The sequence below is a fragment of the Pteronotus mesoamericanus genome, unplaced genomic scaffold (genome assembly GCF_021234165.1).
Source record: "Pteronotus mesoamericanus isolate MK-2021 breed Mesoamerican mustached bat unplaced genomic scaffold, CSHL_Meso_final scaffold_137, whole genome shotgun sequence".
Lineage (NCBI taxonomy): Eukaryota > Metazoa > Chordata > Mammalia > Chiroptera > Mormoopidae > Pteronotus > Pteronotus mesoamericanus.
This window is the reverse complement of record NW_026555306.1, coordinates 6,727,246-6,741,265: the sequence shown is the minus strand read 5'-3', so window position 1 is coordinate 6,741,265 and position 14,020 is coordinate 6,727,246. Positions and strand designations below refer to the sequence as shown.

Here is a 14,020-nt window from a genome sequence, read left to right as displayed (position 1 = left end):
TTACGCGCTGCTGCTTGTGCCCCCGCAGCGGTCTGTTCACCACCCACAGGGGGCGCTCCATCTGCACAGAGCACCCTGTGGCGCCTGGCATTCCTTACAGGAGGGGTGCTGTCCGTGGTGCTGATTCAGAACTGAGACCCGCGGTGGCCCAGCTCAGGGTGCCCCGGGCGTGTGTATGTTCCCATACAGAACGGTTGCCTTCTAGGCCTCTGGAAGGTTAATATTCTGTCAGCCTGACTAGGCCACGGGCCGCCCAGAGGGAACACCATGCGTGGGTGTGTCTCTGAGGGCATTTCCCGATGAGATTAGAATATTAAACCTGAGGACTGGGTAAAGCCGATTGCCGGTCCCCAGTGGGCGTGGGCACCCTCCAGCCCACTGAGGGCCTAAGCAGAACCCAAGCAGACTGATAGGTGTGCAGAGCACTTATGTGAGAGTTTTTCCGTCTTCATTTTTAACACAGGCAGTACGTGTTTTAGACTTTTGTTCTTCCCTTCCCCCTGAGCCAGTGTGTGGGGAGTGGATGTTGCTTTAAGTCCAGTTCTCTGAGCCCGAAGTGTCCCAGGCTGAGGGACCCCGATGGGCGAGAAAAAGGGTGGAGCTCAGATAGGGTCCGGCACATGCTGCGTGGGGTCCCGCACGCCACTCTCTCTTCCGAGACTCCGATGTGTGCCTGAGTCGACTCCCTCAGCCCACAGATGTGCATTACATTGGGATTTGTGCCAAACCCCAGCTCATGACAGTTTAATGGAAGGTGGTGAACTCAATTACTGAAACAATGATAACAGGTCTTCTTCTCTTGGAAGTCTTTTCGTTTATTTTCTTCAGGTCTGCTCACTCACCTAAGTGGCACTATGTGTCTATTGGGGAATCTCAGTAAAATGTCAGGGTTTCTGTCCTCGGCCTAACATTTCTCTGTGTATTCCTGCTTTTGGAACAATGGTAAATCTTCAGGATCAGGACATCTCAGTGCCACACTACAAGTATTCCTTTTTAAAGATTTTTTAAATATTATATTTATTTATTTTTAGGCAGAGGGGAAAGGAGGGAGGAGAAACATCAATATGTGGTTGCCTCTCATGCACCCCCCTACTGGGGACCTGGCCCGCAACCCAGGTATGTGCCCTGGCTGAGAATGAATCCAGCGACCTTTCTGTGCCCAGGCTGGCACCCAATCCACTGAGCCCCACCAGCCAGGGCCCATTATATCTTTTTATGTGACACCGCGTAGCAGTGTATGGTGGGATGCTTATTTATTTCCTAGTTTGGATGCTACTGGTGAAATTTAGCTCCTTTTATTCAACATCATGAGTTTATTTAATACATGATGGGTCTTAACACTTTTGGCATCAGGGTAAGTTGTTTGCGGAAACTTGCATTTTCAAAGGATAAGGAACCTGCATAGAATGAACACACACCTTGTACCATCAGTTCTATGTGGTGCCCTGTATGGGTCATAACATCCTTATGAGATGCGCTTTATTATTCCCCTCATTGACAGCATAGGAAACTGAGGTACAGAGAGGTGAAGGGTCTGAGTGTCCTGTTGTCACACTCTTAGTAGCAGAGAAATTAGAACTCAATCCAACTTTCCCCAATCCCAAAGCCCCATTATTATCCATGGCTAAGAATTTCCTTGACATCACTTATAAGCCAGTAATAGAGACGCATTTCCTCCATAAGAACGAGTGTCTGAAGTCTCTTTTTATCAGAGAAGTTCTGGGATCCTGGGACAGGCTGGGCCTCTTGGCCTCCAAGACATCAGCTTGTGAGAACCGAGAGAACTCTGGTGGAGCTCTTGACTTCATTATGATTTCATCAGGAAGGCTTGTGGGAGGAAACCTGACTCTGAGAACATGAGAGCATCCCACGTATGACCTCCCCCACCCCATCCTGTGCATTGAGAAACCCAGCTCTGCTCTGAGGTGGCAGAGGCCCCATTACCAGCTAGCTCCAGAGAGGGAAGGTTTTTCCTAATCTGTACTGTGTTATTGGACAGTGTGATATTCAGGGGGATGGAGTATTTGAGACATAAATGTAAAAGTTTCCTCTTCAGTCATTAAAGGTGTAATAGGTGTTGGCTTGCCCCACATCAAAAATGGCAAAAAGAGCAAAGGTACGTTCTGGAATTCTTCCCGTCCCTCTCCTCAGTCTGGTGCTCAGGAACCAGACACTGAGTGTCCCAAGCCGTGAACCCTCCTGGGACAGCCCAGTGCGTTCGGAGTCCAGGGAGTCCTGGTCCCACACGCATAGTTGACGCAGAGCTGGGTGGTCTTCTGTGACCTCTGTGTCCATACAGCCTTTAGGAATCCTTATGCATCAAACAGTGGATGCTACATTCTCAGCCCTGTGAGGTCAGGTGACATAAAAATGAGGTGTCGGCGTATATCTTTCATTTGCTCTGAGGTAGTAAACTCTCCCCTCCTTCCAGCCCTATCTTGAACTAATTTGCCTGTGATGCAAAGAACGTGTCTGGGCAACAAGAGGGTGCCTGTCCTCACCCTGCCGCAGGCACTAGCATGGTGCTGTCCGTGGTGCTGAAATAGGGCCCCGTCTGTAGCTCAAAGATCGCCCAGTTCTGAGAGTGGTCTGACCTTCTCAGATATAGGATCCAAGACCTGGAGTGGTGAATGGGTATAACTTGCTTAAGAGAAAAGGATGTGGGGGCCATTAGACTGTGTTATCAGTAGGCTGGTGTTCCCTTATGCTTCCCTCCCCTTCCTAGTTCATCCACAGGGATTCTTCTCCGTGTCTGGCTGTCCTGGTTTGGGGTGATGTACGCTGTCAGGGCAAAGATGTAAGTCGCAGTGTGGTTGCACTGAGCTCATTTAAGGAGGAGTTTGCAGAGAAAAGACATAGGTATGGAGAAAACGACTCCTGGGGGATTGATTGATATAGTTTAGACAGAGATGTAGGAGGACCAGAGAAGGTAGGTTTTTGTAAGCAGGACAAAGAATTCAAAGAAGTAGAGGGAGCCCAATGTAGCCTTTTCTTTGTGGATGAGGAGGTCACTGGTGTTCATGAGGAGGTTGTCTTAAAGAAAAAGAGGGGGGCATGCCTTGATTGCTAAATTGGTTGGAGGGTTGCCCCATACACCAAAAGACTGCAGGCTCAGTCCCAGTTTGGCATGTGTATGGGAGGCAACAGATGTTTCTCACATCAATGTTTCTCTCTCTCTCCCCCCTTCCTCTCTCTAAAATCAATAAACTACATATCTCCTGGTGAGTACTTTTAACAAATTAAAGGGAGGGGAGAAACCAGGCATAAGGGGCCCACAGAGTGAGGGGGCTTCTCATACTGTCTCTGGAATCCCAGACACCCCACCTCCACCCTAGCCCCTGAGAGAGTAACGGGGAAGCTCTGTGCACCCTGGTTCTTAGGCAGTCATGGGAGACAGGCTGCCTCTGAGGTTGGCTGTGAGGTAGGAGAGGCCAGGGGGCAGGACACTTCACTGCAGGTCACGTTGTACCTTTGTTTTGTATTTTAGCATTTAAGTGCTTGTTCTGTTTAGATAACATAAATTATATAAAACAAAATACATCTTATATTTAACTGTTTCCAGGACTTTGTTGGGCTCGGGCTGTTCCTTGATTAGATGACCCTTCTGCCCCTCAAATTCTCTACATCCTTGAAGGTTTAGCCACACATCCCCCACCTCCTCCAGGAGGAAGCACAGCGTGAAGACCACAAACAGGGCTCAGGAAACTGTACAGTGCAGCAGCGAAACCTGGCCTGCTGCCTGTTTTTATATGACTCACATGCTAAGAATGGTTTACACTTTTAAACGTTTGGGGGGAAACAAAAAGATTTCCTAGTGCATGCTAATTGCATGAAATTAAATTTTTTACTTTATTGTTATTGTTGGCACTATTACAGATATCCCCATACCCCCTGCTCTGCCCACCTCCACCCAGCTCCCTCCCCCCACTTCCCTCTGTCCATCACTGCACCGTTGTCTGTGTCTGTGGGTTATGCATATATGTTCTTTACATGTCCATTAATAATTTTACTGGAATGCAGCACTCCTCATTTGTTCATGTGCATGTCCATGGCTGCTTTCACCTTCCAACAGCGGAGTTACATCAGAAACCCTATGACCCACAAGGCCTAAAATATTTGCCACTTTACAGATTCCTGCTTTAGATTCAGGCAGTCTGAGGAAGGACTTATCTCTGAATCAGAATTCTACAGCTATTAAGTAAGAATTATAGTGGCACCACCTCATAGGTAACATAGAACATTAATATTATGAGACTCCAATGAGATCAGAGACTTCTGGCCAAGATGGAGGCATAGGTAGATACACTTTGCCTCCTTGCACAACCAAAAGAAGGGCAACAACAGATTTTAAAACAAAATATAGCCAGAAAATTGAACTGTATGGAAGTATGACAACCAAGGAGTTAAAGAAGAAACATTCATCCAGACTGGTAGGAGGGGCAGAGAAGGGCAGCTGGGGAGGGGAGGACACTCAGCAAGGCACCTGGAGGACCAGGTGGGCGAGACTGCAGCTGGTGGTCTCACACTTGCCATGTGGATAAACCTGGAGGAACAGCTGGGGAGCGAAGCAGACCACGCAACCCAGGGTTCCAGTGCAGGAAAAGGAAGCCTCAAAACCTCTGGCTGTAAAATCCTGTGGGGGGATGTGGCAGTGGGAGAAACTCCCAGCCTCACAGGAGAGTTCACTGGAGAGACCCACAGGGTCCCAGAACATACACAAACCCACACACCTGAGAATCAGCACGTGAAAGGCCCAATTTGCTTGTGGATAGCAGAGGAAGTAAATGAAAGCCAGCCGAAAGCCAAGCGAGAGACATTGTTCCCTCTTGGACCCCTCCCCCACATACAGCGTCACAAAGCAGCGACCTGCGTTGCCCTGCTCTGGCAAATAGCTAAGGCTCCGCCCCTTCCAATGTAAGTGGTACGCTGAGACAAAGAATATGGCCCAAATGAAAGAACAGATTAAAGCTCCAAAAATAGAACTAAGAGATGAACAGATAGCCAACCTATCAGATACACAGTTCAAAACACTGGTAATCTGGATGCTCACCGAAACGGTTGAGTATGGTCACAAAATGGAGGAAAAAAGTGAACGCTATGGAAAGTGAAATTAAAAATATATATATACAGGAAACCAACAGTAAAGGGAAGGAAACTGGGACTCAAATCAACGATTTGGAGCAGAAGGAACAGATAAACATTTAACCACAACAAAATGAAGAAACAAGAATTGAAAAAAATGAGGAGAGGCTTAGGAACCTCTGGAACAATTTTAAATGTTCCAACATCTGAATCATAGGAGTGCCAGAACAAGAAGAGGAAGAGCAAGAAATTGAAAACTTATTTGAAAAAATAATGAAGGAGAACTTCCCCAATCTGGTGAAGGAAATAGACTTCCAGGAGATCCAGGAAGCTTAGAGAGTCCCAAAGAAGTTGGATCCAAGGAAGCACACACCAAGGTATATCATAATTACACTACCCAAGATTAAAGATAAGGAGAGAATCTTAAAAGCAGCAAGAGAAAGGAGACAGTTACCTATGAGGGAGTTCCCATAAGACTATCAGTTGATTTCTCAAAAGAAAGCTTGAAGACAAGAAGGGGCTGGAAAGAAGTATTCAAAATGAGGAAAGGCAAGGACCTGCATCCAAGATTACTCTATCCAGCAAAGCTATCATTTAGAGTGGAAGGGTAGATAAAGTGCTTCTCAGATAAGGTCAAGTTAAAGGAGTTCATCGTCACCAAGCCCTTATTGTAAGAAGTGTTAAAGGGACTTACCTAAGAAAAAGAAGATGAAAAACTATGAAGAGTAAAATGACAACAAACTCGCGACTACCACCAACTGAACTTAAAAAAAAAAAAAAAAAAACCTAAGCAAACAACTAGAACGGTAACAGAATCACAGAAATGGAGATCAGAGAAGAAGGGGAAGCAGAAGAATGGGGGGAAAGGTACAGGGAATAAGAAGCATAGATAGTAGGTACAAAATAGACAGGGAGAGGTTAAGAATAGTATAGGAAATGGAGAAGCCAACTATATGCAGGACCCATGGACAAGAGGGGTGGAGTGCCGGTGGGAGAGGGGTGCAGGGTGGAGGAGAATAAAGGGGAGAAAAAATGGGACAACTGTAACAGCATAATCAATCAAATATATTTTTTAATTAAACAATAAATTAAATAAATTGAAAGAAAAGATGAGAACAACATCCATTTATTGAGCACGTACTATCTGCCAGGCACTGTCCTAAACTCCTGGTAGGTGTTGTTAATTCAATTTGACCTGACAAGGCAGGTATTGCTATTATCATTCCCACTTTACAGATGAGCAAACTGAGACAGTGCATTTAAAGTGCTAAGCACAATGCCCAGTAATGTGTGCTTTTTTTTTTTTTTTCTTTCTTTCTGATGCCCTCGATGGCGGTGATTGAGCTCCCAGAGTTCCTAACACTCATGTCAAACTTGATCACCGTCATCCCGAATTGACTGTGTTTCCATCACTCCCACCAAGCAGGAGCCACAGAGGACAGTGGCCTTACTTGTGTCACCAGAACCTAGCCTAGGGCCAGGCTGACACAAGCAGAAGGAAACCTCAGGAAATAACCGTTAGACAAGTGACCTAGAGAGCCAGTGATGACCGGAACTGGCCTGTGATGATCCTTAATGGTGACGTCACGGAGGTCATCTACTCTGAAACTGAGGCATCATGGCACCCAACGCGAGGAAAATATGGGCCACACAGAGCATGCCATGTGCCCCAGGTCAGCACTCCCCACAGACCCACACCTTCACGCGCTGCACCTTTTGGGATTTCTAAGGCTCTGCTCCCCTCCTCGTGAAGGCCTCTGCAGCTCAGTTCTGGCCATCTGGGTTTAGGGAGCCTGACTCTCAGTTTCCTTACCCCAGGACCTTGGGTCTCCTGAATCGCAGAGGTCTGAGACTTTGAACTCCTTGGGCCCCCAGATTTGTTTCAGGGTCTCTGACGCTTTGGGCTACTGGAGCGGAGATGGAGTCTCCAGGTCCCTGGGTCTCGGGGGGGAGGGGAGGGGGTTGTCCCTGGAGCCCCGGTTTTCTCACCTGCTTGGATCTCAGGGATCCGGGTCTCCAGGGCTTAGGGCTTCTGGGTTGGAAGAAGGCGTCTATGCCTTGGACCTGTCTAGAGGGTCCAAGTCTCCAGGCCCTTGGGTTACCGCAACCCCGAGCCTCCATGACTCTGGGCCTCGGGACTACTGGGCTTCAGGGGTCTGTGCCTTTGGGCCCCTCAGTCTCAGAGTCGGGGTCTGGAGGGTTTCCTGGTCCCATCAGAATCTCTCCCCCCGCCCCACCCCGCCCTCCACCCTCCACCATCGAGCTCCACTTCCATATCATAGAAAGTGTATACCGGGTTCTCTGGCCCCGGCCTGCGCAGTGGATCGCAATCTCTCCCATCACCCAGAGCCACCCAGGCGCATATGCAGAGGTCACCCCCCACCCCAACCAAAATCACTAGGAGCTGCACTCGTGCAGAGACCTCAGCTCGCACGCTGCTCCCTCTTCCCATTCCACACGCTGATGCCACCATTGCCGTCCCTGCAAGCAAGCATAAACCCACCCCAAGCCCCCACCCTCGCAATGTCTATCCTGCGCAGGCGCTGTCCCGAGCTTTTACTACCCTGACTACCAACCTCCGCACGCCCACTTACAATTTCCACCCACAACCCCACCTCAAAGGGTAGAAATCACATGCTCTATAATCTCTCTTTTTTTAAGATTTTATTTATTTATTTGTTTGTTTATTTGTTTTTAGAGAAGGGAAGGAAGGGAGAGAGGGAAACATCAATGTGTGGTTGCATCTCGTGCACCCCCGACTGGGGACCTGGCCTGCAACCCAGGCATGTGCCCTACACTGGGAATCAAGCCAGTGCTCAATCCACTGAGCCACACCAGCTCGGGCTCCATAATCTCTTTAAAAGCCTATGACAATCCCTCAAAAGCATATAATCCGAATGCAGCCTCTTGGCCTTTCAACAATCCTGCACCGCAATCGCGCTTTACCACGGCAGAAGAACTGCTGGTTGGCCGCGTCCTGAGTCTGTGCGCAGGCGCAGAAACGAGGCGAGGCATTTGGGGAGCAGTAGGCCGAGCGCAAGGGTCCGCAAGGACTTCTGGGAGTTGTAGGCGAAGCAGGCTCAGTCGCCGGAGGTGCCGGAGCGGAGCTGTTGTGTGGGCTTCTGGGAGACGTAGGCAAGACAGCCCGATGCCTTGTGGGAATCGTAGTCTCCGGAGTCACTTCTGTGCCGGGCTTCCGCGTGTCTCACAGAGCGGCCGTCCCAGCGCCCCATTCTGTACAGGTGAGTATTTACTCTTGGGCTGGTGGGCCCGTGGGCGCCCCTCTTTGCTGCGGTGCTTTGTAAGAATTCAAGGTCTCTGGTACTGGTGACTCGCCTTTGTGACTTCCCAACGCCTGTATCCTCGAGGCCTTCTGGCTAGGATCCCCACTTTGGATCCTGCGGTTCGCCTGTCTCTTGCTCGCCCACCTCCTCCCCCAGGTCCGATTCGACCGTCCCCCCGCCCCCGCCTCTAATTGGGTACGCCTGGGAGGTCCCTGCTCTAATCTAGCACCTCTGTCATGATAAATATCACACGCTATCCATCCTCGGACACGGCAGCAACCCCGAGGGATCCCAGGGGTCCGCATGCCCATCCCCGGGGGGCATTTATTACTCCCTCATCCTACAGATGTGTACCGAGCGCCGACTCTGTGCCCAAGCCTGTGCGAAGTGGAGGAAGACAGGGGTGCAGAGGCAGACCCGGCGCCTGCCTTCAGTGAGCTCACAGAACAGAAGGGGGGTCAGATCTGTCACCAGGACAGGTAGAGTGGCGGTTAGGCTGGGATGGGGGCATGCAAGCGGCTCTGCGAGCCCAGAGGCGGCGCTGGACCCAGCCTGGGGCCCGTGAAGTCTTCAAGGGGAAGACGCTTAACAGGGACTACAACCCTGGCACGCCCCCGAGGAATTCCTGGTGGTCGCCACCCGCCAAATAAAGGCCCCATCGTCCTCCCGGGTCCTTTGGTCCAAACCTCCCCAGGCAGCCCTGGCTGGTGTGGCTCAGTGGACTGAGCGCCGGCCTGTGAACTGAAAAGCCATCAGTTCAGTTCCCCGTCACGGCTCGTGCCTGGGGTGTGGGCCAGGGGCCCCCCCTATTGGAAGCCTATGCGAGAGGCAACCAGTCTATGTTTCTCTTGAGCATCGATGTTTCTCCCCCTCCCTCCCTCTCCCTCCCGCCCTTCCCCTCTCTCTAAAAATAAATAAAATACTTTTTAAAAAGAAGATTGAAGAAAACCTCCAAGTCAATCTCCATTCCTCTTTTCTCGTCATGCTATCCTCCACCCCTGTCCATGTCTTGTGCAAGCCCTCTGGACTCTCTCTTCAAAACAGATGGAAAACTCCATTTCTTCCCACCTCCGCGGCTCCCACCCCCAGCCTAGCCACTGTCACCTCTCACCCACTGCTGTTGGCCTACTCGGTAGCCTCACTGCCTCTGACCTTGTAGGGCGCTGTTCTCCTCATAGCAGTTGCCAAAGGGATCCTTTTCATAGTTGCGTCGGATTATATCCCGTCTCTGCTCAAAACCCTCCCATGTCCCCCACCTCCCTCTGAATAAAAGTCAAACTCTACCTCCTGCCCTAGGAGTCTCTGATAACCTACACAGACGCATTTTCTGGTGGTCCTCCTCTCTCAGGAGGGGGTCCTCCCCCTGCCCCCAAGGACAGGGCGCCTGTCGATTGAGAGGGAGCTGAGAGATGAGGCCAGCGTCACTTTGTTTTCTGTCCTGCGAGGGGGCCGGGTGGAAGGCAGGGGTGCTGTCAGGCGGGAAACAGCTGGACGAGAACAGGTTTGCCTGCCGAGCAGGGCGGGGTGGGAGGGCACGGGGTGGGGGACTGGTTAGTTTGGGCAATTAGGATCTGAGGGAAGGCCCAGCCACCATCCAGAGTCACCCACAAGGAGAACGAGCTAGGCACGACCCGAGGACCATGAGGAGAACTCTCCCCAAAAGACTGGAGACTTAGCAGGGAGAGAAAAAAAGAACAGGCGAGCAAGGGAGGATCAAGTCAAAAACCGGAGGGAGAAAAGGTATCAAGGGGGCGTCGCTCAGCTGTGACCGCCGGTCACGGTGGACGGGACTGGAGAGCTCCTTGCTGAGACCAGTGACAGGGAGGAATAATACCCTGGGCAGGGGGAAGAGCCAGTAGCGAACATCCGGAGACAGGAGCGTCCCTGGGGCGTTTTATCGGGGAAACCAGCATGGCTGAAGGAGATTAGATGAAGTCACGAGAAAAGAGCCAACTCGCATAGAGCTTCAGTGTCCTTAGCTTTTCCTAAAGTGAGGTCAGATGCGTGACAGGACGCAGAGAAGTCACTGAGCGGGATCCCGCTGGCTTCGTGGAGAAGAGTGTGCGTATCACAGCAGCCTCCCTAAGCCAGAACACGTGCATGGGCCAACCCCGCCTGCGGAAGCCAGCTCCACCTGCACACGCCCTGATCTATTTTGGGCAGGGGCGCCATCGAAGCAGTCTCCGCGAAGGCACCCCGCAATCTGGAACCCATGTGTAGCCTGCCTGCTTTCTCTCCCACTCCAGGAAAAGCTGACCCCTCGCACCCAGCCCGGACCCCGCGATGCCCGCCCCGCAGTGCGCCTCCTGCCGCAAGGCCCGCGCCGCCCTCCGCCGCCCGCGCTCCGGCCAAGCGCTGTGCGGCACCTGCTTCTGCGCCGCCTTCGAGGCCGAGGTGCTGCACACGGTGGTCGCGGGCCGCCTGCTCCCTCGCGGCGCCGTGGTGGCCGTGGGCGCCTCGGGTGGCAAGGACTCCACGGTGCTGGCGCACGTGCTGCGCGAGCTGGCGCCGCGCCTCGGCATCTCGCTGCAACTGGTGGCGGTGGACGAGGGCATCGGCGGCTACCGAGACGCGGCGCTGGCGGCTGTGCGGCGCCAGGCGGCGCGCTGGGAGCTGCCGCTCACAGTCGTGGCCTACGCCGACCTCTTTGGGGGCTGGACGATGGACGCCGTGGCCCGCAGCACGGCCGGCTCCGGCCGCAGCCGCTCCTGCTGCACCTTCTGCGGGGTGCTGCGGCGCCGGGCGCTGGAGGAAGGAGCGCGCCTCGTGGGAGCCACGCACATTGTGACAGGTGAGCGCACGTGCTGCGATAGAGGGCCGGTGTGGGAGAAACAGGCGCGCGTGCGCAGGCGCTGAAAGGAGGCTGCGGCCCAAGAAGCGAAAAAAGGACCCTAGCTGTGCCGTAAATGGTGGATCTCAGTAAGGCTCCGGGCCACAGATTGTGCACATCCCTGGGATGGTGTAGGGCAGCCGGGGCAAGATTTTGAGCCACTGTCCTCGCCTTGGTACACACACAATGGCAAATAGAGAGCTGGAGGAGTATTCTTAGGGCTGTGGTTCTCTGCATTTGAAAAACGACATTCTTTAGGTTTCCCCTCACAAAACAAGGGGTGTGCGGGGGCATCCTCCAATAGAAGCGGTCAAAAGGCTGAAACGCAATTGTATCTTTAAACTCCTTTCCTGTATTCACGTCCCCTCTCTGAAAACGGTCTAATTCTCTTCCAGCCATTACTTCAGATACCAGCTGTGTCGCCAGAGCGAAGTACCTAACCTCAGTTTCCTCTTTGGTAAACTGGGGACGTTAATACTATCCTGGGGATGCTAAGAATTAGATGTGTGAAGCACTTAGACCAGAGGCTGGGAAGCCGTGCACACGATTTTAACGTTTGCTGTTCTGGTGCACAACAGTCTCTGCTCCTGCCCGAGTCTCAGTCACAACTATATCATCAGTGCTAATAGGAAAGCGACACTTCGTGAGTTGGCAACAGGAGGACCTAGTGGAAGGAGAAAGGTGGGGGTCAAGGAAGCGTTTCCTGAGTGCGCCGAGGCCTGAGGGCTGGTGAGGGGTGGGTGGAGGTGGGAGAGGTGTTCTGAGCGCAGGCGAACCGCGTATGCAAAGGCCCTGCGGAGAGGGCGTCGGGCCTGTTGAGAAGCCCTAAGGAGACCGGCGTTTTACTAGACAGACTCGGTGTAAGACGAGAAGATGCAGAGGAAACAGAGATGTGGCTTAAATGTTGTGGCGCCTGTTGCGCAGTCCCTTTCTCCTCCATCTGCCTTCCCAGAGGCCCTGTGTCAACAGCGCAGTTGGGGGTCCCCCCTGAGTGCCACTGGGGCTTTCCCTGTGCGGCCTGGAGCGCACTTTTAACCGAGGCTGACGGGATAACTGCAGCGCAAAGCGCCTTTGCTGCCTCCGTGAAGGGGCATCCAGCACAGGGCCTGCCTGGCCCGGTCGGTGCGCGGCAACGAGCGCGGCCCAAATCGCTCCGTGGGGGCCGGTGTTGGTCCCTTCCTGTTTCGCGCTGTGTCCACCTTCCGCCTTCACCGGCTGCCCCGCGCTGCCCGGGGTCTCCATAGCCTGCACCCCTTGCCTCTACCTGCCAGTCTCTTTTGCGTCCTGGCTGCCCCAGGATTGGGTGGGGAGGTGGGTGTCCCCACAGTGGGGTCACCCACTCTGTGCCATTCGCCACGCTCCTCCCGGTCTCTCTGGGTCCAGACTGCTCCGCAGTGTCCCCATGACCAGCAGGGCCACGCCCCGCGCCCCCTCCTGACCTGCCCCCCTTCTCTCCCCCCAGGCCACAACGCCGATGACATGGCGGAGACCGTGCTCATGAACTTCCTGCGGGGCGACGTGGGCCGGCTGGCCCGGGGCGGGGGCCTGGGCTCCCCGGGCGAGGGGGGCGCCCTGCCGCGCTGCCGCCCGCTGCAGCTGGCCTCGCAGAAGGAGGTGGTGCTGTACGCGCACTTCCGCCGCCTGGACTACTTCTCCGAGGAGTGCGTGTACGCGCCCGAGGCCTTCCGCGGCCACGCGCGCGACCTGCTCAAGCTGCTGGAGGCCGCGCGGCCGTCGGCCGTGCTGGACCTCGTGCACTCGGCCGAGCGCCTGGCGCTGGCTCCGTCCGCTCGGCCCCCGCCGGCCGGCGCCTGCTCCCGCTGCGGGGCGCTGGCCAGCCGCGCGCTCTGCCAGGCCTGCGCCCTGCTGGACGGCCTGGACCGCGGCCGGCCCCGCCTGGCCATCGGCAAGGGCCGCCGGGGCCGGGACGAGGTGGGGCCGCCTGGGGCGCCTCGGGAGCAGGTCGGAACCCCAGACTCTGAGGCCGTTGCCTCGTTCTAGGGACCACAGTTCTCTGGTGGGATCCAACCTGGGAGCGCGGGGCGCCTGTAAATGACACTGTGAATAAACCTCAGTTACCTTTGCCCCGGGCTTCGGTGTGAAGTCCGGAGACGGAAGGAGCGGGTTTCCTGCGACGCTGCAGAAGCCGGGTCCGAGCCCCCGGGTCTGAGGAGGAGGGGGCTGAACCACGTCCCACTCCTGCGCGAGTGGGCGTTAGGGCGCTGCCTGCCTCTCAGCCAGCCCCAGCCCTTCGTGAGCACCTGCTGTGCGCGGGCGTTTCCTGTCTGCCTGCAGCGGGGTAAGCAAAGCCCCCCGAGGTGACGGGCACACGTCGCTCACTGTAATCCTGGCGCTTCTCTGAGCCCCCTCACTTCATTCGCTCCCTCTCACTGGCTGTCGCCTGAGCGCCAGCAACTGGCCCGAGGTCACCTGGCCGGAGAGGGACAGGACTGGGGGCTCACACCAGGCAGGGTCTGCCTGGGCCTCTTGCCCGACACCCCCTCACACCTGAATCCCTCCCGGTGTCCCGGTGAGGGGCAGCTGGGGGGGCTCCCCAGACCTCCGCTTCTGGAGGCGGAGCTGGGTGAGCCTGAGTCAGTGGCTCGACTTCTCTGGTCTTCAGTTGCCTCCTCTGAACGCGGAATCGTAGCCCTGTTGTGAGGATTTGATACAGTAGGCGCTCCATAAATGGTCCGACTTGGTTGTGCACATTAAGGTTTGGCCCCCAGGGGGCTCTGGGTTTCAGGGTTGCCACTTGCCCATCCACGCAGGTGTGAGGCCCACAAGCTTCCTGCCTGACCCCTTGGGGAGATGCGGTGTCTTC

General features: G+C 54.3%; 1 protein-coding gene across 1 annotated transcript; it reads left to right on the top strand.

Moving 5' to 3' along the window:
• Positions 1 to 10,649: 10,649 nt before the first annotated feature.
• Positions 10,650 to 13,197, top strand: LOC129082823 (cytoplasmic tRNA 2-thiolation protein 1). The gene is made up of 2 exons (XM_054588561.1): positions 10,650 to 11,157; positions 12,659 to 13,197. The coding sequence occupies exons 1-2, from the start codon at positions 10,650 to 10,652 to the stop codon at positions 13,195 to 13,197; spliced, it is 1,047 nt and encodes a 348-aa protein (XP_054444536.1).
• The last annotated feature ends 823 nt before the right edge of the window (positions 13,198 to 14,020 follow it).